Source organism: Miscanthus floridulus, chromosome 17 (genome assembly GCF_019320115.1).
Source record: "Miscanthus floridulus cultivar M001 chromosome 17, ASM1932011v1, whole genome shotgun sequence".
Taxonomy (NCBI): Eukaryota; Viridiplantae; Streptophyta; class Magnoliopsida; order Poales; family Poaceae; genus Miscanthus; species Miscanthus floridulus.
The window spans coordinates 62650798-62678780 of record NC_089596.1 but is presented as its reverse complement, the minus strand read 5'-3'; the positions used below and the strand labels follow the sequence as shown (position 1 = coordinate 62678780).

Below are 27983 nucleotides of genomic sequence, written 5' to 3'. Positions count from 1 at the left end.
CTTTTAGGGGCTCTTGCCCCTTCTTGTACATATGTTTATCTTAATTGATAGGTGGAGCTCCTGTCATTTACGTTTTAAAAAAGCAGCGTCCACTTGGAGCAACCTGCAATTAGGCATTGCATAAAAATCAATGGATTTTGCGTCGGCGGTAGCGGAAGCGCAAGCCCTCTTCCTAGGCTGCATCGCTGCCCTTACACCGATTGTCTATCTTTTGTGTAATATCGAACTTTGTTTTTTATTTGCTAGGATGGTCCAGCCCACGGCTATAATCTTGTAGACCTCCTAGGGCGGTCGTCAGAAGCGCGTTATCTGTATCAAACATTTCTACCTTAATTACAAAGATGCGCAAATCTTTTGTGTATTTGAGAAAAAAGAATCAATGGATTTTTGGATCTCAGTTGACATGGAAATGAAAGAGTGGAGTAACAACTAGCAAACCCATGTATACGTGCCGATGGGTCTCCATGGTACATAAAAGTTTTCATTTGGGTTTATGCCATCAATTTATCAGGCTGCTTTATCTAATCCTTTGTGTTTATGCCTTCAATTTCTCAGAATCTCAGGTGGCCTGCTCCCGATGGTATTCTGTTCTGCGAAACTACCAACAACAGCATATTGCTCCTTGTTGCGTAAAGATTTGCCAACTCGGCTGTAGTATTTTCCACTACTGAAATCAACCAAAACCTTTACAGAATTTGCACTCTGCTTGTTGACCACAATCTGCCCGTTCGTGCTTCTTGAGCTGTTGGCAACCACGCTTATTGGCATTGATTGTACGAACGGTCTCATACTAAATCCTTCCACCAAGTAGACAGCACCAAGAACTTCTCCCAGAAATATATCCTGTGATTAAGAGGATCACCCCCCACAAAAAAAAAAAAAACAATAAGTACTGCATCAACTATAAATATTTGTGTATATTTTGGCCTGTAGTAATTTTAGGTTCCATATCCTTATCATTGGTTTGAATGCATAACATGACTCTTAGGGCTAGTTGACCATTGAATTGGAAACTGGAAGAGGAATAAATCTAAGCAATCGTAAGCTATGCTATTTCCTCTGGAGAAATGATAAAGTTCAACTGCTTCAAAATCTTGTGAAGTTAAAACTACCGTGATGTGATCACAAAATCAGAGGTGTTGCAGGTATTTTTTTCCTTGACAACATGCCGTTATAGCAGACAAGTAGAATGAACTGGGCATTTACCATATGGTGATACAGCCGATGCTTCTGCTGAAGTTCATGTAGCAAAAACAGCAAGCGGTGGACAAAACTTGATTCTGGAGTGTGATCAGTATGCTTCAAAGCTTGAAGGATAGACTTAAAGGAAGCAGCTTTTCTTTGAGACCTCAGAGGAATCAGTGTGATATCCAGAGAGGACTCCAGGACTGTTTTCGCAGCTAGTGGATCAAGAAACATATTAAACTCTGCATCTCTATTTGATGAAACAGTAAACACATTTCCCTTGGAATCATTTTCACCTCTGATATGACCTCCAACAACATAAACCTTCTGCATATAAGGAACATTTACATATCAATACTGACAGTGAAAATACTGAAATTAGCATAGATCAAAATACAGTTGGAACTGCCCTGAACCAAAAGGTTTCAAAGACCTGACCTCTATTACAGAACTTGTGTTCCTGTCAGAGAGCATTATATTGGCCAAATTTGTAAGAGGTCCACTGGTAAGAATAGTGATCTTCTCACTTGGAGGAAGCTGCTCTTTGATAGACTGCCAAACTTCAAAAGCCAATGGCTGCCGAAGTTCTGGATGGTCAGTGTTTCTAGGAGCACCATATTTTACTGAATTTTCAGCAGTATACCTGACAAAGGAAAGCATAGAGTTGTAAGTATCCAGGTCATTTGCACTATCTATATGCATGTCGTCAGGTAGCTATATAAAGATACCTTCTAGGACTTCTTGGCAATGACCGAGCTAGCCCATAGAGAGTGTCCGAGTCAATAAGTCCCCCACTACCTTGGGGAATAATACTGGCATAGTTGCAACCAAGAATTGGAGTTCCTAATGCATTGGTATTACCACGACCGACAGGAATGTCATCGCGGCCCATCATATGTAATATATCATAAATGATATCAATGCTTGCAATGTGGGCCCAACCATTGCCACTGACCAAAATCCCCTATAACATTATAGTAAAATTGCATTCATAAAAAAGGAATGAAATCTTTATTGCAGTGGAGCAGAACACTGTTCCATTAATCATACCTTTAAATCTATTACTTCAATAGGTGCCTTCAAGAGATATATAAGTGAGATAAAATCTCCAGGACTCATGTCCATGTCAAAAATAACAGGTGGCCCAATTTTTTTGTTTTTGAAGTCTGGCTTGTAAAGAATCTCCCTGTAAAATGGAAACTGTGCCATAAAGTTCAAACTACCCGAGTTCTCACGAAGATTTAGTGCCTGCAGATCATAGTTTAGTCATAAGAGCAGGCCAATTCACATACATCATTTCTGAGAGAACCTTTTCTATTTTCATAGATTAACACTTCATGTGAGTGCAATCTGCTCCTTCATGTAAAACCGTGACAGAATATCAATGACCCAAAGAGAAGCTGATGACCAAATATTAGTGTGGCAGGATTTGAGAGCATCAGGGCATGTCAATTAAGATTCCATTATTAGTGGTGTATACTGAAAGCGAATATGGATCGGGAAAATAGTATATCGATTAGTGACTGCATATATATATATATATATATATATATATATATATATATATATATATATATATATATATATATATATATATATATATATATGGAGAGTATATTCAGTAGCCAGCTACAAAATAAGTTATTCTGTAGCCACCTCCATTTACGATAATTTTATATACTAATTTACGATAATATCAATACATATTTACAATAGTTGGGTTACTATAACACATGGGGATATTTACCATAACGTTATAGTAAATCACTTAGTAAGGAGTTACTATAATCTCGTAAATTAACATAGTAATTATCGTAACTCAAAGTGACTACAAAATAAGTTATTTTGTAGCCAGCTACAGGGTAGTAGTTATATATATATATGTGTGTGTGTGCGCGCGCGCGCGCAAGAGTAATCCTAGAGTGGTTTATAGAAGTATGACCACCGTGGAATATTTGCCTATAAATAGATATAACCAATCTACAAAGACTACACAGGCTCTAGGCCCAGCAGAAGGCAAAACCCGAAGGCCCAAGGAGGGCTAGCCTAATCATCCACCTAACACACTCCCGCAGTTAGAAGCATCGCCACCATGAACGTTTAGGCTAGATCGAAACTCCGAGAAGGCTGAAAACAATAGCCCTCTAGTGAAAATATGGCATACTGTGATGTAGTAGGAATATGCAGATGTCACCAAGAGCAACATGCTCTCGAATGAAGTGAAGATCGATCTCAATATGCTACGAGCGCTGATGCTAAACATGATTGGTCGATAAGTAGATGGTGCTCATGTTATCACAGTGGACCAATGTGGCACGATGAAAAGGAGAACGAAGCTCAAGAAGTTGGCATGGCTAGATAGGCGACAACATTAGCCAAGGTGCAAAACTCAACCTCTGCACTAGATCGCGAGACTAGCACTTAGATGACCAAAACAAAATTGTCCCCAAAGAACACCGCATAGCTCGAGGTGAACTTCCATGTCTCAAGACAGCCAGCCCAGTTAGTATCTGAGTACACCACGAAGCACATTGGAGCTGATTCTTTCTACATGAGATAGTAGGTGCGTGATCAGGTTGTGAGTTCTCATCATGTGTCTTCAGAGGTATAGTTAGCATATTTCTTGATGCGAACAGACCACTGTGAGTGATGAGTGATTGTCCAGGTGATCAAAGCTTTTCTTAAGTGTGCTTGAGACTAACCATGGCATGAGTTATGTGTGCAACATGTCTCTTGGCTTTGTGATGTGCAAGTGTTGAGCGTGAGATGGTCGATGGCAATGGAGAAGGTCAAGCGAGGAGTCCGTGCGTGATGGACCACCGGAAGTGGTGAAGAGCGGATGCGGAGGCTTGGACCGAGGGATCGAGGGCTAAAGGATGGACCGTGGATGGCTACCATTTAGACACATCGACAACCAAGTGTACACACGAGGATCGTGATGGCGACAGTGTTGACCAAAGTCAAGACGATGATTGGACCAAGTCAAGGCGGGCATGTGAGCACTTGGTGATCCGCCGTTCAAGGACGAGTGGGACACACGTCGACATCGTGGAGAAGGCTAAGCTTCTACGCTACTCCAAGTGGGTTTGGTGGTTTGGGCCTCAAAACCACGTGCGACAGGTTTGCCGGGTTTGGGCCTCAAAATCCCGGGGAGGATCTCGAGGTAGCACGTGGCATCATCAGAGAGCTTGCGTCGAGGCGAAATGACTTCATGAAGGGCATGTGGCCATCAGATATATGTAAACCAATTTAGACCATTTCACCCCTGTTGCTAAGTGGTTCAAGCCTAAACCTAGGAGAACTCTTGGAATTGTGTAATAGCCCTATAAATAAGGATAGTGGTTGCCCAAGACATCCATCTCTTTCACCCCGATGCTTGTTTCCTTAGGCTAGCCAAGTGCATCTTGTTTAGGGAGATTAGAAGTAGAGAGAGTGAGATCCTCTTGCTCTAATTTTCCCTCTTTAGTGGGAGGATGAAGGGAGGAGGCTTTACCTGATTTGTAATAATGAATTCATAAGTTGCTAATCGAAGTGTGTACTGAAATCTCGAGTTCATCCTTTCCCTCCTCCGGTTTTTCCTCTTTCGGTGATTTTCATCATCATTTTTTGAGCTGCAACTTTGGCTGATTGTTTGGCATGTTTTTTGAGTTGCAGCATTTCTAAACCATGGCTTGAGCCCATCACCTACCTATCTTGTTCCAAGCCCCAAAATCCCTCTTTATGCCTCTTTGAGTGAAATTCATGAGGATCTTTGAGCTGAGGTTTTTGGGTTGATTTCTTGTGATTACTAGGTGCTATGAGGTCTTGGAAACATGTCTAAGCTTTGCCTTAACCAGATTTCCCACAAGCACCCCCGTCTCCTCCGTTTCAAGAAAATCACGAAAAATACCCAATTTGAGACTTTTTTTTCAATTTTCCATCCCCGATTTGATCTTTTGGAGGTGAAATTTTGTGGACACCTTCAAAACATCCTAAGGAACGTGTTTGCAAAATTTCAGGTCATTTGGACTTCGTTTGATCGAGTTTTAACCCTTTTCTTTCTTGCTTCAGCCTGCTGAAATCTGCCTACGCGGAACTTCCACGAAAAAAGCAGAACTTTTGCAAAACACAAAAGCTGCGCACTTTTTGGGCTGAATTTGTCTTGGGAGGTTTCTAAGTGTTTCCCTGACTTGTTCTTGTTTCTGCTTGATCAGGCTCCAACATCGTTGTTTCTTAGTCCATTTGTCTATCTATGGTTTTGGGTACTTGATTTTGCATTTTGAGAGGTGTGTTGGGTTGTATTCAGAACATAGGCCAAGTTCTTGCATAAAAGAATTAAATGGCTCCCTTTTATCCCCCTCTGGTCACCTGCTCGGTCCTTCACTTCATGAAGGCATAGACGGCACACCACAGCTATTTACTCTATCTCCAAACTCATTGTTGTTGAACCTTTGCACTACAAAACTCACAAACTTTGCCAACAGTTTCTCTCTTTATACAGCTAACGGTTTGTAGTTCTTAAGTCAGTTACTTAGCACAACTATGGGCAATATGTTTATTGGGAGTGATGTTTTGTTGGTCATCTATTCAAACAGTTGCTCCTATACCAGAAAAAGTCCCTTCACCCTGCTTCAGAGATATATGTGGCTTTCAGGTAGAGCTGGCAGTGGGCCGAGTAAGTGGTGCATTGAGTAAACACCCCTTCACAATGAATTGCCTAACACCCACATTGCCCGTAGAGTAAACACCCCTTCTCAATGAATTGTCTAACACCTAAGTTGCCCATAGTGTAAACACCCCTTCGCAACGAATTGCCTAACACCCACACCTGTCGGGTGTGCAATACCCGCGAGTACCCACACCGCGCATAGGATTGCTATCCCTACCTGCAGAGATGTCTTGCGCAGATGACCCTTGTGTGCTAACATATCGAAGGAATTCTTTCCCTAGGGCTGAGTTTTTTTTAGCCAATGGAAAGAAAGTTCAGCTCTATGTTGTAAAGATACAGGCTTAGGGTAAAAGATGAGGAAAAAGTCTACATAACCCCCAAACTATTCAGACTGGACTACTTCACCCAAAAACTATAAAACCGGATTTTGTACCCCCTGAACTTTCCAAAACCAGACAAATAATCCCCCAAACGGTTTTGGATGGTGGTTTTGTCTTTTTATTTATTTATTTATTTTCGCTAAATCTTTGAAAAATCATAGTAAATCACAGAAAAATCATAAAATAGAAAATCCAATTTTGTTGGACTCCATATGAGTAGATCTATAGAGTGAACATATAATATGGTATGCTTTAGTACAAAGTTTTTGCTGTAGCTTTAGATTTATACTTTTCTATAATTAATTGGAATAATTCATCAGCTTCTATTGTCCAATTGTGGTGAATTTTTTATGGTGGGCTAATTATTGTATGATTTGTTATTGTAATTATTGTATGCTTGAGCTGTAGTAAAAATTTCATACTCATTAGATCATGCATAACTTAGTTATAGATTTATTTAGATTTATGCTTGTTAAGTCTATGTTTTATCTAAAACTAAGTTATACATGATCCCATGAGTATGAAAATTTTACTATAATTCAATCATACAATAATTAGCCCACCACAAAAACTTCGCCGCAATTGGACCATAGAAGCTGCAACTATGAATTATTTTATGTAATTATAGAAAAGTATAGATCTAAAGCTATAACAAAAACTTTGTACTAAAGCATACCATATTATATGCTCACTGTGTAGATCTACTCATGTGGAGTCCAACAAAATTGGACTTTTCATTTTATGATTTTTCTGTGATTTACTATGATTTTTCAAAGATTTAGCGAAAATAAATAAAAAAGAAAAGGACAAAGCCACCATTACTGTAGCAAACCACCGTCCAAAACCGCTTGGGGGTTATTTGACCGGTTTTGAAAAGTTCAGGGGGTATTAAATCCGGTTTTATAATTTCGAGGGTGAAGTAGTCTACCCTGAACGGTTACGGGGTTATATAGACTTTTTCCTAAAAGTTGATATATAGCCAAGTGCTAATTAAAGTAACATAGGAAAAAGTAACTCCAAAATGAACTTTGTTAGAGATTTAGAGCTGACGATTAGGGATGAAAACGGTGGGAATATATTCCATATCGTCCCTCATCGTTTTCTACACATTTGACACGCTCGAATTCGCATTTTCAAACAAATTCGAATTCGGTACGAAATATAGAATATCAAATTCTAAAACAGAACGGAAACAGTTTAGACGTTTTTTGACCGTTTTCTATTTTTCTGCTTTTTATTCAGAATATCCCGTTTTTGAAATTCGGTTTATACCGTTTTTTCCCCACTAGAAGTCTAGCCTTAGAAAAATTGCATCTTTTTTTTATAGGATCTCGGATGAAGATAATTTTTATATAAAAGTTGTAGCTCTTGACGTAGTTTATAGTTTTTTTTATCTGAGGTTGTTAAGATGTTCAAAAAATTTAACAAAGTTTCAGTAGTATATTAATCGCGTACAAGCGCTTGTTGCCTTAGAAAAATCATATCTTTCTTATATAGTGTCAAATGGAGATACTTTTTATATGAAAGTTATAGCACTTGTTAATTGTTATGCACTTGGTCATGCATTTGTTAATTGTTATGCACTTGGTCCTATGGGTTAATATTCCGTATTGATTTTTCGTATACCGACCATGTTCAACATAGTTCCGTTCGAATTAGTTCGTTTTCAAAATTCTCGATATTTCATAAGTTTGTGTTCGTTTTCGTATCGGCTTTATCGCTTTCGCTCTCGTTTTCGTAAGGTTGAGGGTTTTCTGACCGTTTTCATCCCTACTGACGATATATATGTAAAAACAACAAAGGCATCTAACTAGCATGTTTTAATGCATACATAAACAAGCTTATTAGATCATTACAACTTGACATAGACTGAGTTTGATCAGATAGAATAGGAATAATGCAACAAAATTGGGTTGCGAGTCTTCTGACAAGAGTTAGTCGCAAAAAAAAAGTCTTCTGACAAGAGTTAAGAGACAGAAGGGCTTACCTCTAGGAAGCTTTTGAAAAACTCCCTGTCAAGAGGGCTATACTTATCCACATTTGGTTTAGCCCCCGTAGCAACACGAATGTGGACTGCTTCTGGACCGGAGACTTTCTTAGTGTATCCATCCTAGGAAAAATAATTAGTAAAAAGGTTGAGTTCCCTAAAAAGCAAATTTTGTTCATTTTTCTTATTCGTTTGAAAAATGGAAGAGTTGTTGAACACGCATAGTTGTGTAGCATTATATTAAGAAAAAATAACAACATAGTGGATAATGGACTTGCCAGTACCAAATAACATATGCATAGTGTTTTCTTCATTAGGTTTTATATGTTTATTCAAACAAAAGTTGAGTTTTCGTCGAATATTGTGCATTACAAGTTGTCATTGGCCGTCCAGAGACATCATAACATGATAGTGAAGGCATGCATAGAGGCAAGTCAATGAAAATTCTTTAGATTTCTCCATATTAGCAACAACTTTTGTTTCATAAAAATAAAGATGTGCAACTGTCCCTAAAGAAATTTGTTCATACTGTACTATACCTCACATCTTCCTTTATTACTTCCCTTGAGGCTGCAAAAGCTATCGGTAATTCCAGTTTGAACATGACCGCTATGAACTCCATCTCTTTTAAGACCAAACTTGGGGGTTCCACGACCTTTGAATAATGGATTTGAGCCATCATGCACACCATATGGTTTATTAGAAGTTATAACTGTAACGTTCATATATTCAAGCTGAGCAAAATCATTTCCAAATTTGCCATTCTTATCATTGCGCATGCTGGAGATGGCAACACCAGCAGTAAAGGAGTCCCACATAAAATAGCTCTGGACAAGAAATAATAATAAGGAACAGTGGGGGGGGGGGGACTGTGTGCCAAATGAACTGGAGTAAATGACTTTAACTTACTGTATAGAATTGATCATTGAACCAAGTGTCTCGAGCCATCTTTAAAGCTTTAAACAAGTATTGTGCCTCATAAGTACTCTGATGGCGTTGGAATTCATAGAAGAATTCTTTGTTGATTGGAATAGTATTGGTCGCATCAAGAGGAACAAGTGTCATTGAAATTCCAGAATGAAAAACCTGATGTGTTTAATATGTTAGCTAATTTAAGAAGTTACTTTTGTGCCATTGATTAACTCAGTACACAATCTGCCACCAAATAATTTAGTGCCATAACTGATTTAGCCATCAACTAAAGCATGAAAAGATTGTTTGGCCCTCATCATACAGAGCGAGAAACAACATTCTAATGTCATAGCGAGGCCATATTCAGGGAAATGATTGCATAAAAATGTCTTTTATGTCTGGGCAGCAGCTAAACTAACAGTGGTGTCATAACGCAATGGCATTGATGAGGGGATGGATTTTACAAATTAGTGGGACAGAAGGGAGTGCGAATTATTCGGCGGCAGGGAATTATCCCAGAGGCATAGGAGTTCTCTTTATCTGATTACCTGGTATGTTAACTAAAGTGAAATAACAATTAACTAAACACAGCTATGTGAGAATTAAGAGGCACACTTAATTAACAAGTACGCAATTTATAATTCTACAAAAAAAAATGCTGTGGAGAATAGACAATCTAAAAAGGAAGAGACATGGGACACGATTTTGTATTTTTCTCTTGATATTAGGGGAAGTGCTACAGGTCAGATAGTGGATGAGGACATGATGAGCAAGTGCAAATGAAATAAAAGTCCTTTTTCAAAATTCAACGAGAAGGGTGCAATAACTTTTCTTTGACGAAATGAGTACAATAACTTGCTAATCTGAGATTTATATACCTGGTATGCAGAGAAAGGATCTCCAAATATGTTAAATTCTGCATTCGGGTTGGTAGCGTAACAAGTAAACAAGTTACCATGGTCACCACACTGCTGTGGTGTGCAGGATTTGGTTGCATTTTTTGGACAGCAACCTGTAGGGTTCTTTGATCTCACTCCACCACCCATAATGTATATGTGCTCCACGTTCTTTTTCAGGTGTGGATATGTCATGAGAAAAATGGCAAAGTTTGTATGTGATCCTGTGAGAATGACAGTTGTAGAACCAGCAGATATTGTTTCTATCATTACTTGTTGTGCTGTAGGTTGCTGAAGAGGCGTATATTTTCTGCGACCCTGTTTTGCAGATTTAAATATGGTAACTCAGAGATGGTAATAAATACTAAATTAATCAAAGTAAACATGAATGCCTTCCACAAAAACACTAAAGAGATCACTGAATATAGCTAGCGCTATCCTAAATTTTGTTTTTATTTCACCTCAGGCCCGGTTAATGCAGACTGAAAATGCAAGTGTCCAGCTGTTCCTAAATGCAAATATATTTCCCCTAGCCATCTTCTTATCTTCGAAGTTCATACCAATCAGAAGCCATCTGAAATATGACTAGTTTCTAGAGACATGTACACATTGGAAGGTTCTAATGGCCATGCTCCTGTAATTTTAGTCTTTACAACATGTCCTGTTTCAAATCTTTAAAAGGATAATTAGAGGTCCACCAAGTAACCCCATGGAGGACCCAAGCAAATATACAAGCAGAACTCAGGGAAAACTGTCAAGGTAAATAACTCATGTTCAAAGTTTTATCTTAAAAAATTCAAGCTGATAATTTATGCAATTTTAACTTATGTAGTTATATTGAAAATTTATGCATTTTCAACTGCAGGAGCTGAGGATTTAAGAGGGAAAATAAGGAACAAAAACAGAGGACCAAAGTATCAGACATGTTTCTATCGATAAGAATCTTTTATCGAGTCATAGGAGCTTGTAAGTTGCTAAAACTTAACATGCTTCATTAAAAAAAAAAACTGGCAGATAATACAGTGATGAACTAATAGAACTATTTTATGACAATTGGCATTACCTGTGGAAGGAATCCCCTTCTCAATCCAAAGTTTGTGTCCTTGTCTAACCGCCCACCGCCTCCTTGTGGAATAGCTTGCCTGTACCGGCAGCCTCCTACTGTTGTCATGCCCTAAGTGTTAATTAACCTACGCATTAGTATTAGGTACTGATTACTGAACAATAAACCAAGGGGAAAAAATATATTCCCTTTCTTGAGCAATAGATGATCTTCTAGATAATAACAGAGTCAGATAGACTTGTCTAGAGTAATACTATTATGGTGGAAGCTAAGACAAAATTTTGTACCTGATCAATCAGTGGTAAATAACCACCGACATTTGGATATATGGTGCCAGAGTCTGAGATACCACCATCACCACCAATACCAACCAGAATGTCATCACGGCCCATCATATAGAGTATATCATACAGATGATTCACAGCATGTCCGGCATTACTCCATGCGTTGACACTGATGGAAACTGCCTGAATATGTTGGCAAGAAAAGTAACGGGTATGTACCATAGTTTTTTTTATATTTTTTATGGCAATGTTGTTAATTACTTTGGATCATCTAGGTGCGGATCCAGTGGGTGATTTCTTTATCAGTTGAATCAAATACACCTAGAGCTTCCTTTGGGAGTAGGAGACAGAGAGAGAGTAGGAGCATCTGACCGTCGGAGGAGCTCCCTGCCTTCGCTGGTTCGTCGATGAAGATCTGCACACGGCAGCGACGGTCGGAGTAGCGGTGAAGACCGTGGTGGCGCAGTGCAGTGGCGGCGGCGGCGCTTCCCGTCACTGGCTGCGCCCCTCTGTTAGGTCGGAGTAGGGTTTCTAGGTGGGGCGTACGGCTCAGGCGAACCTCGTACTGAGAGCCGACGGCCCCACCTCTATTTAATGCGCAGTGTGACGGGGGCCCGCCAGCCATAGATGGACTGGGCGCCCCCGATCAGGGCGCGAGGTCAAGGCCCAAGTGGCCGTTGGGCCACTGTGGTTGGGAGATCAAACCAACATTCTCCCCCTTGATCTCAACTCATACTTTAACTTTAAACTTTGACTTTAATTATTTTCACTTTTATTTTTTCCATCACAGATTAGTGCATAGAGCATGCTTCATCGTCACGGTCAATCGCCGATAGACTTAACAGCTACAATACACATCTCTGTTCTGAAACAGATTCTTTAACTTTGGGCCCTTTGTTATCTGGAAATCATAGGCTATACCATAAACCCATGTCGACTGTGTGTTCTCCAAACACACTGGGTGGTAAGCCTTTTGTACGCGGATCCGCAAGCACTTGCTTGTTACTTATATGTTCAATACTTTTAGTATGATTCCGGACTTTCTCCTTCACAACGTACAACTTTAACGTCAATGTGTTTGGCAGCACACTTGACCCGTTGTTATAGGAGCGAACTACTTAAATGGTTATTGCTGTTGTATACCATTATCCATTCCGGGTGTAAGTTCTTTTAACCACTCCGCCTGTCCTTAAGCCTCATAACAAGCTATACCATGGGTATGCATCTTTGATAACACCACAACTGTTTCTTTGGAGCTTTTCCACAATAAAACTCCAACTACGAGTGTTAGCTACTATGTGGGTTTCACTAAACATCTCGCCAAAATTTAACATTTGTACCCACAACTATTTGAGAGTACTTATTCTTTCTTACTTACCATGAGGCCTATAAATATTTGCACAATTGTAAAACATTCTCAACTCCATTCCAGTGATCTATATCTGGACTGGACTTCTGCCAAAAATATACCGGATACATAAACTATGTCAGGGTAAGTTCTTGCTTATACGCATTCAGTAAGCTTTCAACAGCTGAAGCATATAGGACGTCCATTTGATCGATCTCACATTTATTCTTGGAACACTGAAAGTTCCGAAAACTATTATCCTTGACTATAGGAACAGGCGCAGGTTTATTCACATATATACTTTATTTCTTTAGAATCTTCTCTAAGTATACACTTGAGATAGTTCTAATACCCCTTTTCCTTTTATCTTGATAAGTTCCAATTCCTATAACGAATGATGCTTTATCAAGACCATTCTCATTGAAACTTGAGGACAAGAACTGCTTCTTCTTCAACAGTAGATTAACACCACTACTAGCGAGTAAGGTGCTACCCACATGCAGGATTAGGAAAATAAATTTCTCATGTTTAAACTTTGCATAAATACAATTATCCTCTATATTCTCTTTAAAACCCAAACTTTCTTATTGTACTGGCAAACTTCAAGAACCACTGTCTTGAAGCTTATTTTAATCCATAAATGGATTTCTTTAGACAACATCCCTTTACGTTCTTTTCCTTCCATGACAAAATCTTTTGAGTTATGCCATGTAAACTTTTCCATACAAATCCCCGTTGAGGAATGTGTCTTTACATCCTTCTGATGTAACTGTAAATTGTAATGTGCCACTAATACCATTATGATTCTAAAAAAATCCTTGTATGCTCATTATAATCTATTCCTTCTCTTTATGTAAATCATTTCACCACAAGTGGCGCTTTATAGCTTTCCATATTCCCTTTGGATATCTTTCTATATTCCTTTTGGAGTCACCTTTGTCTTGTAGACCCATTACAGCCTACTATTTTGGCTCCATTGGGAATTTCTTCTAAGTCCCAAACATCGTTGGTATTTATCGATTTTATTTCATCTTCCTTTACTTCTTGCCATTTAGACGAGTGAACGCCCTCTCATGGCTTTTCAAATGAGGTGGAATTATCCTCCATTTGAATTTCTTTCTTATTCTTTAAGACCTTCTGGGGCCTAGTGGCACTTCTTTCGTATGGGGCTATTGTTGCTCTTTATTGCCAAAAGGCAAATGTTCTATAGCCTCCCGTACCATAAGATCCTTGTTTACTTATTCATCTTCTTTAAGAGCTAACATCAGACGTTGTATATGTCATACAACATCAACATGTATTAAGCAATTTGTTGCTCTAAACACTGTAGTGGATATGTAATCCCACTTCTATTCAAGCTTTAGGTATCTACATACCATGCTCCCTCAGATTACTCCATCTTCTGTAAAGATGGTGTATCTTCAAATTTCTTATTTTGGGTTTAATCTGCTAAAAACTCATATGGCGTCATCTAGTATAAATACTGACTGACTATGCTATCTTCCTATCGAAACTGTAAAAAGGTCTAGGAATTTAGCTATTTCTTTACTTTAGGGGTATCATTATTATGACCGTCTTACTCCCTCAACGATCACATTCATCTTTTATAGATCACTTTTACCTTCAATGCATAGTATGCATTGTATTATTTGAAGTATGGAGAAAGTATCTTTCTTAATTGTCTTTTTTAATTAATCTTACATTTCTTCCCCTCGAAATGTGGTATGAACTTTTCTACCACAATTTCGAAACATTCAGAACTCTTGTGAATGAGGAAACTTTGATTACTTACTTCATCCACATGATTACATCATGCAAACAAAATTCATATAGGAGTACATTTTCCTCATTACACTTCAAAACTCAACATAGTCTATTATTATCAATACTTCTGCAAGTCACACTTGCATATCATTCTTATCTTTTGGTTCACATGCAACTTTCTTTTGTTCTCAAACTCATTGAGTACTTATGACCATGACACAATCAGAGTGTACGGTAAATACTAGAATAGCATAAGAGCTATCCCAAACTTCTCTCCATGTACGGGATATTTCTTTAGAGCACATGAATCATCACATCCTCCTCCCGCCATGCCGGATAAGTACTATGCCAAACTCTCCCGCCATACAGGATTGGTTAACATATGTACTATGCCAACTTTACCCCGCCATACGGGTATTTTCTCAAACTTTTCCCGCCATGCGGGTACTATCACAAACTTTTTCCCGCCATGCGAGATAATTCCCTTGAACAAACATAATTGCCAGGATTGTCTCGTGTTCAATCATCAAATTCAGAAATAAATCCGAATATTCTTTAACACACATGTGTAATCCAATGTTAGTCAAATTAAACATGTATATGACTTTTACAACTCTCATAAGTGAAACTGAAAATAAATTCTTCTTCACAGAGAGTACATAAAAGACATTTCTCAATGAAGACTCTCATTAATCTATCTCTTTTCTTGGATCAATATCCTAGAATTCTTTTCTTTTGAAGTCATTCTTTAAAGAGAACACAGTCCCTTAAACAATGGTATTCTTTCATATATAACTTGCCCTTAGGCATTTCATTATCTGAGTCACAAGTACCCAGCTCATTTCTCTTACTGCCTTCAAGAATAAAAGCACGGAGGTCTTTTGTCTGAAAAATATTCAACAATAATGCTCATTAAACTTTAAAAACTTTATGTTCTATTCTATATCACCGTTGGGTAGAAATAGAATAAAACATCATTCTTCTACATTAATTCCACATCAGTTGGGCAGAAATGGAATAAAATATAGAACTGCTCCTCAAAATTAAATTCTCCCGTTGGTTCAAATTTAATTAGAAGACAATCAACTTCATTGCAGCGGAAACATAAAAATACATTTCTCTAGTTTAAGAGCATTCCTTGATCTTTATCTTTTCTCTGAAAAATTGATCACTTTGATGCAAAATTCATCAGAGATTTAAACTTTAAACATGACTCATAGAATTATAATATTGTTATTATCAATGTTGGTCAGAAAATAACAATACCATAATTTAACTTTAAACTATCAACTCATAAATAAACTTATAATATTGTTATCATCAACGTTGGTCAGAAAATAACAATATTATAATTTATCTTAACTATCAACCGACTATTCCTCCAATTAAAAAATTTTCCAGTTGGTTCCAATTTTAACTGGAGGATAAACTTTTCATCATTTACTGAATAACTATAACTGCTCTTCAAATTAAATTCTCCCGTTGGTTCGAATTTAATAAGAAGACAACATCTTTAACTTTGCAGCGGAAACTTGACAAAATTTCTTTATATACTTTTCAGAAGCATTTTACTATACTTTTCTACTCTCTGGAAAATCTAAGACGTTGGTGCAATTTTACCAGAAATTTACATCTTCAAATTGATCAAAATTCATTCAAATATGCTTCTGAAAATAAATACACTTCAAAACATCATTTACTATTCATTCTGGCCCGGCCTGCAGCAGCAGTAATCCGGCCTGCCTGAAGCCTACTCGGCCCGAAGGCTTGCCCGCGCGTGCGGCCCAGCAGCAGCAGTAGCGTGTGGCGCTCGCGGCGCCTCTCCCCCGCGCCCAGGCCGCAACCTGGGCCTGGGCCGGGATTCCTCTTGCCCGCCTGGGCTCTATTCGGCCTGAAACAATGCTAGTCATCAATCAGGATCCGACGGTCGAGCTCCATTTTCGGGAGGCTAAAAAACCCGACGCCGCGTGCCCCTGGGGAAACCCTAACCTCATTCTCTTCGGCCCTCTCTCTCTCTTCGCAGCGCAGCGGAGCCAGCCACCGAGTGAGGAGTAGGCGAAACAATGGAGCAACGGCGCCGTCGCCGGCCCTCTCGTCGGTGTGCGCGTTCCCCAGCGGGTAAGCGCGCCGCCGTCGAGTGGCCTGGCCGCAGCGCCCCTTTGGCCGGAACCCGGCAAGGAGAGCCCCCGGCCCGGCCCTCTTTTCCCCGCGCGTCGTTCTTCACAACGGTGAGGTAGTCCCTCTGGGTTTCCCTCTTCCCCTTTTCCCCTTCTGTATTTGTCCTTTTCTACTCGGATCTGATTCGATTTGGGGACGGGGATTGGAATTAGGGTTAGGGTTTCGGCAAGTTAGGGTTAGGGCCGATTCGATTCATTGTTCTTCTTTCTTTCCTTAACCCAGTTAGGGTTAGAGTTCAGAAAACCTTCTTTCTTTGTCTAGATCCGAACGGATCTAAAACGTTCTTATCTTTTCTGCTCTTTTGATTCTCTTCCCGCGCGTCAGCAAGCCGACGGCGGGCGCTCCATCCCGCGTGAGGCGATAGTGACGGCGGCGGGGAAGCCCTGGTAAGACTTCCCCCGGACCGTCCAATTTCTTTAGGGTTAGGGTTCTTTAGAGTAATCCGAATCGAATTCGAATCCCCTTCTTCCTTTTCTTTCTATCACCCGATTAGGGTTTAGGGTTCGATGAACCCTCTGTATTTCTTTTCTTTCGATCCAAACCGGATCTAACTCATCTCCTTCTACACTGCTACCCCTAACACAATCCACACACTAGATCGACGGCTTTGATACCATTGTTAATTACTTTGGATCATCTAGGTGCGGATCCAGTGGGTGATTTCTTTATTAGTTGAATCAAATACACCTAGAGCTTCCTTTGGGAGTAGGAGACAGAGAGAGTAGGAGCATCTGACCGTCGGAGGAGCTCCCTGCCTTCGCTGGTTCGTCGATGAAGATCTGCACACGGCAGCGACGGTCGGAGTAGCGGTGAAGACCGTGGTGGCGCAGTGCAGTGGCGGCGGCGGTGCTTCCCGTCACTGGCTGCGCCCCTCTGTTAGATCGGAGTAGGGTTTCTAGGTGGGGCGTACGGCTCAGGCGAACCTCGTACTGAGAGCTGCCGACCCCACCTCTATTTAATGCGCAGTGTGACGGGGGCCCGCCAGCCATAGATGGACTGGGCGCCCCCGATCAGGACGCGAGGTCAAGGCCCAAGTGGCCGTTGGGCCACTGTGGTTGGGAGATCAAACCAACATTCTCCCCCTTGATCTCAACTCATACTTTAACTTTAAACTTTGACTTTAATCATTTTCACTTTTATTTTTTCCATCACAGATTAGTGCATAGAGCATGCTTCATCATCACGGTCAATCGCCGATAGACTTAACAGCTACAATACACATCTCTGTTCTAAAACAGATTCTTTAACTTTGGGCCCTTTGTTATCCGGAAATCATGAGATTTTAGAGCTCTTCTACGCCACCAACAGTTGCAACAGATTTTTAGTTTATCTTGTAAGAAGAAGAAAAAAACAAAGCAGAGTTGGTGACACAAAACCCTGTCTAGGGTCTGATAATATCAACGCACACCTACAGGCTGCAGCCAAAACATTCAGCTCACATTACCACTTCCTAGCAACCTCCTGATTACATACAACCTGCAGATATCAGAACACCACAAAAAGCATTGAAGCTCAAGACTACTGCAATTCAGAACTAATACACTTGCATTGCCCTTGAATCAATCTCTCGGAATTATCATCCGAAGCTGAAGCTCCTTACCAATATGTATCAGACATGTGCGGAATCGGGAAGTAGGTACCTAGTGGCTAGTTAGTCCAATATCCTATCATGAGAGTATCCCATTATGACTACGAATCGCCAAATTTTGATTTCAACTGATGTCGGTGGGGGTGGGGGGTGGGAGGTGGACGGTGAAGAAAGAAGAAACTTTACCATTCTGCCACTTCAGGGCCTGGTTTCATAAGTCAGGTGACTGAAAACCAGTGACTTATAAGTCATGCTTGTTTGGTCGTAGATGACTTATAAGCTCATTATAGGTGTGGGCCCCACGTGGAAAAGGGTGACTTATAAGTTTTAAGTAGGGGTGAACCAACTTAAAACTTATAAGCAGGGGTAACTTATAAGTTGGTGGTGTTTGGCAAAATAAATTATTTATTTTACTTTTTAACTTATAAATAGATTATTTGGAACCAAACGGGCCCTCAACCGATCCGCATCTGCCGAAGGCACGCAGCCCACTCTGCTCAATTGCTCATTGGCGGTTGTCCACTTCCATCCGCGGCCGCCACTGGCTTCCTGGACAAAATGCAGAGGGCACGAGCACGATAGCGATCCCACTTGGATTTGCCTGCTGCCGAGGCCGAGAAGGCACATGTGGTTCTGCCCACCCTCAAGGCTCTCTCTCGAGCGAGAGCCTTTTCAGTTCCCAGTAATCCAGTCTTGAGAGCTCATGGGGAAAAATGATTTGTCTCAAAAAAAAATCTAATAAAAATGCTATGGTTTTCCTCTAAAGACAATCCAGCTACAATGCTAGCTAGATCTAATCCTGCAGCTCGTAGTTTCAAAATAAAAATAATCACACGGCTCATATGTACGATTTTTTCATCGTAGAGTCCAACATTTAATTATTGATCGTCATGTTGCAAGATTTATTTAGAGACTTGTTGAAGTAGCTTTTTGTTGGTTAGGTTTACTCTCACATCGGTAATTGATGAAGAGGGAGCGCAATATATAAGGCTGGAGCAGTTCTCACATATCAGATTAGTCTTTTGAATTGAGTTAGGCCTAAGACCTTAGTGCGTTGTGAACTCGGATCCAATGACAAGTGGTACTAGAGCCATGGTTGAAAACCTAGAAAATCGAGTCACATGGTTACTCGGGACCTAGAAAACGTCTTCCGGAGATCGCACGAGGTTGTGCGATATGAAGAGTTGGGCCCGATGTGTAACCGGAGAAATTGTTAGGTTTAGGTGACTCAGGGCCTGAAAAACGTCTTCCGGAGATCGCACGAGATTGTATTATATGAAGAGTTGGACCCGATGTGTAACAGGGAAAATTGATAGGTTTAGTCTCACATCGGTAATTGATGGTGGGGAATCGAACATATAAGGTAGGGGCAGGCTAGTCTTTTGCATTGAGTTAGACCCAAGGCCTTAGTAGGTTGTGGGCTCCAGTAGACCTAGGCCTGAGAGGGTGTCGCCTCGTGTGTATAATGAGCTAGGCCGGATCCGTTGCGCACTCTAGCATGGTTTACGTTCATAACGTCCTCAGGAGATCGCACGAGATCGTGTGATATGATAAAGAGTTTGGGCCCGATGGGTAGCAGGAGAGATTGTTAGGTTTTTAGTCACATTTCGGTAATTAATGGTGCGGGAGCGCAACATATAAGTGGGGGCAGGCTAGCCATTTGGGTTGAGTTAGACTCAAGGCCTTGATATGTTGTAGGCTCCGTGGGACCTGGACCTGAGAGGGTCTGAGAGGGTGTCGGCTCGTGTGTATAGTGAGCTGGGCCGAATCCGCTGTGCACTCTATAGCCCGGTTTACGTTCAACGACTAGGATGTCAGTGCAACTGTTTAGTATATCTGATGCGCAAAAATGACATATGTTAAAGACGATGGCTTTAATTTGGATTGCCGTGCAATTGTTTAGTATATCTGATGAGCAAATATGACATATGTTAAAGACGGTGGCTTTAATTTGGATTGCTAATAGAATTGTAGTTTGAACTACACCTCGTTTGTTAGTTGTGCTTTTGGGAGCATGCTTATTATAGCCGGAGGCTAAAACCGTAATGATTAATAAAGTTTGGTTGTGTGCATCATCGTACTTCCTTTTTTCTTTAAAAAAACACATATTTTTAGAGACGGTCAAAAGTGATCTTTAGAGACGGTTTTAAAACCTCTACTATGCCAACGATTGTAATAACCAGTGATCGCCTCTGAAAATCGATTTTCAGAGGCGGACCACCCAGAGGCGGTTGTCTTAAGTCAACCGCCCATAAAACTAATTTTTAATTTTTTTAAAAATTATTTAGAGTCTAATAAAAAATATCTCTAAGGTAGCCTGAAGGGATGAGAAGGTTGAGGAGCGGCTACAACTCACGAGATTTATTTTTCATTTGTTTTGAATAAGTGCCAGCACCCGGGATTCAAACCCACAACCTCTCTCTTACGTGATCCATCCCCTACCACAACACCACACAATCACCTGTGTTTAGTTCTATGATGCTGTCTATTTGTATTAATATATATAAATCTTGTAATCAATATTTTAACTCATAAATAATCTTAAATGAAAAAACTTTCAACTACAAAGTTTTAGATCTTGTCAAGCACTACAACTTTGATATAGAATATTTCTCCATTCAAGATCATTTGAAAAATTCAAAAATTTGAAATTCAAAATCTAAGACTTAATTTATATATTTGGAACCCTAAATGGTCTCAAACAAAAAATTTATCAATCGCAAAGTTTTAGATCTCGTCGAGCTCTACAATTTTGATATAAAGTTTGTCTTCATCCAACTTCATTTAAAAAAATGAATTTATTTGTGCTGAAGCTATGTTTAAAGCCGTCTCTGAAAATCACTCATTTTCAGAGACAGTTGACATTAGCAACTGTCCTTAAAAATAGTATTTTCAGAAGCGGTTCTCTTAACAGAACTGTCCTAAAAAATAAATACATTTTTAGATGCGGATTTCTTAATGGAATCGTCTCTAAAAACTGATTTCTAGCAACGGTTGTATAGCTACAGTGCCTCCGCGAAGGTTAGTGGCAGCGTGCTAAGACAACCGCTTCTGTTAAAAAAGGATGCGCCTCTGAAAATCATTTCTGTACCGGTGAAATATACAACTTTTCAGTGCAGGAAAAATCAAATTATAGGAATGGCATTAGATTTTTCACCTGAGCATTATTTTGTCTTTATTATTAATGGTACTAGTCAGTTATTTCCTTCTATTAGTAGAATGAACAATAAGTCTATTTTGTTTTTATTATTATTAATTACCATGTCAATAATGTTGATTATGGACAATTAATCTATTTTGTTTTTCACCTTCAGCAGGCTATCACCTGAGCATTATTACATCATATATAATCACGTTAGGTTAGTCACTTGCTAAACACATGGTTATCTTGGCACCAAGGATGATTTTGATTGATGGACAAGTATGGAGCAAAGAATATTAGTGAAGACTAACGAATTGGTGCTCGGGACGTAGAGTATAAGGAAAAGCCGCCCCCTCTCTCCTGTCTATTACTTTAAAGATATTTGACAATTTGTTTGGAGAGAATAAGGAAAAGCTGCACTACTAATAATAGAAGATTACCTATATAGACTTTTAGAAGATGTGGGATAAATATAATCTGTTGGGGATGCTCTTAGCTTCGAATCCTCACTTAACAAGATGGGTCAAGCTTTGCTAGGGGATCAAACAACCCTTTAAATCATGTGAAATTTGTCATTTAGCAAAGTGACGTTGATTGAACATATGAAACCAATATTCTACATGAATGAAAAAGAGAGAGAAATAATACTACCTTCGTTTAATATATTATGTTTAGAACAAGCTAATTAGTCTTCTAAAATAACCATTTTATCATAAACATTATATATTTGCAAATAAAAGGAGTACAGGTTTGTGACCAAGATGCGTGTGGATCCATCAATATACGAAAGAATCGTTGACATGCATGGTAGATATTTTTACAGAAAAAGTTGGCATTGGCATAGTAGGATGATAGTACATATACACACTTCCAACTGACAGGCTACAGGAAACGCTCTTTAATCTGTTCCTTTTTCAGGGCACTTTTTTAAAAGATACGTTTCATCTTCATGTAACACTGTACATATATATGGTGAGAGGCTCAGAGCTAACCTCAAAGCCAAGGGGAGATGCCCAGTCACTGTCTTATCCACGGCTTTGCGTGCTTTGACTGTGCTTGACAAATGACAATGCATGCCATCAAATAAGAACAAAGTTCTATCAACTTTATGTTGTTATAAGAACAAGTTCTGTCTACTGCTTTAGTTTATTTCTTGCAGATTCTGCTTGTTGCCATCACCGATCCATCACACACGGAGGATGCTATTTGCTTCTCGAATGTATATTTTATTTATTGAGCTAAAATACGATTAATTCATCTACAAAAATACTTTGAATGCAGAAGTGCCTTTCTAAGACTGTCTCCAACAACGAAATGCAAACCCAAAATACATCCTCCACAGTGGCTTTGCGTACCAAAAACGCTCTCCAACGGAGAACCCAGACATACGACTCATTTTGGCTGCCGAACGAATCGCTACCCAAAAAAGCATCCCCTCTCTCCTCCAGAGGCAAATCTCCGATGGTGGCCCGCCCGTCCGCACCGGCCCCGCCCGTCCGCGCTCGCTCGCGTCGGCACCGCTCGCCAACGGCGGCAGCGCCGCCGCGCCCGCGCTCGCGGCTGCTCCTCCACCTTCGAGCGTGGTCAGGCGGACCACAGCGGGGAGGACTCCTCCTTCGAGCCGGCGATGAGGAAGGGCACCGCGGTTGGCACCGGACCGGCTCTCAAGCGGCGGCCGTCCTCGGATCCGCGGTCTCCCGGGGCCACCCTTCTCCCCGCCCCGCCGCGCCGCGTCGGATTGCGGACGCTTGTGCTGGCGACGGTGCTGCGGCGGCGGGGGCTGGCGTCGGGGACCGTGGGGGTGGGGTCCGCGGCGGGTTCTGGTCGCGGACTCGAGGGCATGGTCGTCCTACGCGGGATCTGAGTCGCCATTGATGGGTTTCTTTGGAGCATTTGGTGGCGGATGTTTTGTTTTGGTATGCTCTCTGCCTCCTCCTGCTCGTCCTTCTCCTCAGCTCCTCGCCGCGAGGACTTTTGCATACGCCGTTGGAGAAGACCGGTTATAGGTGTCGGACTCGCACTACTGTGCGTGACCTAAACCAGTGAATGGGTCTCAGTTTGGGTACTTGTTGTTGGAGACAGTCTAATATGGCACAGAAAATAATCTCAACCGGCTTGTCCAGAGAGGATGAAGTAGGATCCCGGTTATGTGTGTAAACAAAGTGCTGTAAGTTGGCTGGCACGGAGGCCCAATCCACCAGCTCACGACGAAACGTGGGATGCGTGAGTATACTTCGAGATGTGCGTTAACAGAATCACGTTGACTTCTCGTTAAGCAGAGGGTACACTGTACATTGCAGTGCTCAAGCTAGCTAGTCAGCAATGAACACCCAACACAGCAGGCTGCTGCGTCTGCAGCCGCAGCCATGACTACCGATCAGAGCCTTAGGGTACTAAACGAACAGAACTGTTACACTTAACACTAGAATTCTTCAACTTAGTTTCAAGTTTCAGCAGAAAGTAGGGTCTGATATGATTCCTGCTCAAGGCAAACTAGCTATAGCTGCACTACAGCAATCCAAGCCAGCTAGACCTAGCCCCTGCAGATGCAAAACCACTAGCAGTCTAACACAGCATGTAAGGAGATGATGAACCAGAACGTACCTTGAGGTCGAACTCGGACCGGTTCTGCTTGGGGATGTAGAGCAGCGCGAACAAGTCGTCGGTGTCCATGTCCGTGTCCAGCAGAATCCGCTGCGGTCCCGCCTCCGCCTCTGCGCCACCGGCGACGACGACGAAAGCCACGAGGACCATCAGAACCGCCGCAGCCGTCATCCTCCATAGGGGCAACATCATCGTCTATCTCCACTTCTCAAAGTACTAGCAGCATACCACCAGAGAGCTGGTTAGTGAAAGAAGCCGTCCGCCGAAGAAGCACGGAGCGCTAGGCCACAACGCCACGCTATTTAAATACAAAGCAAATGGCCTCTAAAAGAATGCACACACGAGTGCGCTAGCTTCTGCGCACACAATTGGGTTGGGGCATGTGTTATCTATTGCGAGCGCTTGCCTCAGATCGTAAGTGCTGCCTTTATTCCCCCCACACTACAAGAGAAAGGGAAGTTCCTGTCCGGCTTAGAGAAGTCCTCACGGTTTATTAGGAACCGACGAGTAGGCCAGAATATTCCTGTCGGTTATGTAAAATCTACAGGAACTTATGGAAACAGATAGTAATCGTAAATCACTCCTGACGGTTGGTGGTAACTGACAGGAGTTCCTTTCCGAAGGCCTTCCCTCGGCTCGGCCGAAAAAATTAGGCTTCATCTGCGTGTGCCAGTCGGAGGCACACCGAAAAATTGGTGCCTCGTACGCTACTGTTCTATGGGTCTCCCACCAAAAATTCCACACGTGTACTATACACTACCCCAGATTTGGACATCACTACGTCGGCCTCATCACTGTCAGATTTGTGACAACTGGCAGTGAACATCACTGCCGGTTATGAGCTTGAAAATGAAAAAAATGATTAGAGCTGGACTAAAACCGGCAGTCAAAGACCACGTCACTGGTTTGAACCGACAGTGTTTTGGTGGCCACTCATCACTGCCGGTTTAAGTCAAGAGCCGACAGTGATTTGGATCTATCACTGTCGGTTCTAGCTAACAACCGACGGTGATAAGCCTACAGCACAAAATGTTGCAGTCGTCCTCTTCTTCCTCCTCTCTTCTATCCCGAGAACAGAGGTGCATGCTCCATTGTTGCGTCTGCTCTTCACCATGAAGCTAGGACTTGGATTTTTAAGAATGACTTGATCTTTTTGCTTTAAGGTTAGTACCAAACATCCACTCCTTTGATTTTGTTGCTTAATTAGCCTCGTTCTGATGGCTATAATTCTTGATTCTCATTCTAGTTCTTTCTCCATTCTAGAGAACACTTTTCCAATTGGACATTTGTACAAGGCTTAAATTGTGGTGCATCCATCATCCAAAATGTTGGTGTCTATAAACATATTTAAATTCCTAGCTAATTATTCCATGGTAGTCAAGATCATCATTGTTAGTATGTGATGCTATAGTTAGTTCTTAGAAGTAGAGTAGAATAGATGTTCTTCATTATTGTGTAATAATTGTTTTTTACTATGATTTTTAATTTACAAGGCCGGGGCTACCAATTTTAATTTTCTAATAATTAGTGTACAATAATATTTTTCAAAAATGGTACTTTTGAGTTACAATTGTTGTTCATGAAGCTCGATTTCTTATTAATTCTTTGTAATTACTGTCTCGTACTTTTTTATGTAGAGATGGATCGAGAGTGGATGCATCTGTCCCGAACGGACAAGCGGTACATACATGTCATCAGCCAGTTTATCACCGATGCCAAGGCCCATGCTGGGAATGGAAACCCTGTCTTCTACCCATGCAAAGATTGCAAGAATCAAAGGAACTTTCATCAAATTAAGTCTATACGATCGCACTTGATTACCAGGGGGTTCATGACAAACTATACGATATGGACTATGCATGACGAGGTTGGTGTGAATGATCTGCAGGAAAACGATGATGATGTGGACATGCCTGACGTAGCCATCCACGATGACGACAAGGAACTCGGTGTCAACACGAAACCTATTGCCACAGTTAATAATATGTTTAGGAACACGCTAGCTGACGATACCGAGGATAACAATAGCATTTCTCAGCTGCTACGTAATGTAGAGATCGGATGTCTTAGTGAAAGACAGCTGAGAAAGCTAGAAAAAATGAGACAAGATGATAAAACACCATTGTATAGGAATTGTCCAATGAGCAAACTGAAAGCCGACATCATGCTGTTAGAGTTCAAATCGACAAACAGATTGAGCGATAAATGCTTCGATTAGTTGTTAGGTATAATAAAGAAAATGCTCCTAGGAAAAAATGAGTTGCCAGAAAAGACATACTTGGCCAAGCAAATGATCTGCTCTATCTGCCTCGAGGTTGAAAAAATCCACACGTGTTCCATTGATTGCATATTGTACCATGAAGAAAAATACAAAGATTTGGACAAGTGCCCCAAGTGTGAAGCTCCACGATACAAGGAAGGGCCGTTAGATGAGGGTACCAAGACCAAATGAAGTCCCGTAAAGGTCGTTTGGTATTTTCCTATAGCTCACCGGGTGCATACGCTGTTTGCATATGCAAAGTCAGCAAAGCTGTTGCGCTGGCATGGCGAAGAGCGTAAGAAAGATACAATGATGAGGCACCCTGCCGATGGGCATGACTGGAGGACTGTCAATACTATGTTCTATAAGGACATCGGTGGAGAGGTAAGGCACCTTTGGTTTGCTTTGAGCACAGATGAGATGAATTATTTCGACCAGGTTAGAAGCAATCATAGCACCTGGCTAGTGACCCTCTGTATATACAATCTTTCACCTTGGGTCTGTATGAAGCGGTCGTACATCCAGATGCCACTACTAATCCAAGGGCCAATACAACCTGGGAATGACATCGATGTGTTTCTGGAACTAGTGATCGATGAACTAGTGGAGATGTTTGAAAAGGGTGTGCCGGATGTTTAGGACAAGTAAAAAAGGAACATGTCACGATCAAGGGAGTACTTATTGCTACAATCACTGACCTGCCAGGTCGAGGTTCGTTGTACAGCGAGAAGACAAAAGGCTATACTAGATGTGTCGAGTGCTTGGACGACACCGATGCGATAAATCTACCAAATAACTCAAAGATAGTTTATATGGGACATCATAGGTTCCTACCTAAGGATCACCCTTACCACAGGAACATAAAAGATTTCAATGGTACTATTGAGAAACGTTTAGCTCTAAAATATCGAGATGGGCCTGCGATACTTTGAGAACTCAACAAACTGGAGGTTGTCCTTGGAAAGGGGGACAATGCTGTAGCAGCGCCTGATGGGAGCGTTTGGAAGAAAAAATCGATTTTCTGGAAACTACCTTACTGGTTATTTCTGAGTATATGCCACTGTCTTGATCCCATGCACATCACTAAAAATGTGTGCGCTAACACTCTTAACACCTTGATGGACACCGGGGGGACATCGAAGGATTCACTAGCCACATACCTGGACATGCAACACTTAGGAATCAGGAAGGAGTTGCATCCCGTGGAGCTAGAGAATGGCCAGTTCAAACTTCTAGTTGTGTCATGGGCATTGAAGAAGGAAGAAAAGCATGTGCTTATTTCTTTCTTCAATGAACTCAAAGTCTCGACGGGCTACTGTGTGAACCCAAAGAGGCTAGTGAACATGAGAGAACTCAAGTTCAACTATGGCCCTATGAAGGCCCATGACGGTCATGTCATTATGAATCAGCTACTCCCTGTTGCCCTGCGTGGTATCCTCCCCCCAAAGGTCCACGCCCCAATCATAAAGCTTTGCTCGTTCTTCAACGCGATCTCACAAAAGGTCATTGATGTGTCCACGCTAGAGCAGATGCAGCGAGACATAGCTGAACTCTCGTTAGGCTTGAGATACATTTCCCGCCGACTTACTATCGGTGTAGGACCCACAGGATACCCCATAAGGAAGGGAGAAGACCTAGTCTAATTAGGATTCTTCCCCTGTAATCTTAGTCGCAGTGTTACTCTGTAATTCTACTAGGAATTCTCATTGTAAACCGACTAGGACTCTGACCTTCTGACTATATA

At 41.1% G+C, this 27983-nt stretch overlaps 1 protein-coding gene across 4 annotated transcripts; it reads right to left on the bottom strand.

The window, feature by feature from the left end:
• Positions 1–404: 404 nt before the first annotated feature.
• LOC136517788 (nucleoside hydrolase 3-like) lies at positions 405–24318 on the bottom strand. 4 transcript variants are annotated; one of them, XM_066511431.1, is made up of 13 exons: positions 23980–24318; positions 11359–11538; positions 11072–11182; positions 10282–10326; positions 9991–10179; positions 9110–9286; positions 8740–9027; positions 8201–8323; positions 2236–2433; positions 1914–2149; positions 1624–1828; positions 1207–1512; positions 405–843 (listed from the first exon to the last, which is right to left on the bottom strand). In XM_066511431.1, exons 1-13 carry the CDS (start codon positions 24169–24171, stop codon positions 544–546), a joined length of 2550 nt encoding a protein of 849 aa, XP_066367528.1. In that variant the 5' UTR covers positions 24172–24318; the 3' UTR covers positions 405–543. The 4 variants fall into 4 exon arrangements, with proteins under 4 accessions (XP_066367528.1, XP_066367526.1, XP_066367527.1 ...); XM_066511429.1 differs by having other exon boundaries at positions 9991–10326; XM_066511430.1 differs by having other exon boundaries at positions 2236–2385; positions 9991–10326.
• Between the last annotated feature and the right edge of the window lie 3665 nt (positions 24319–27983).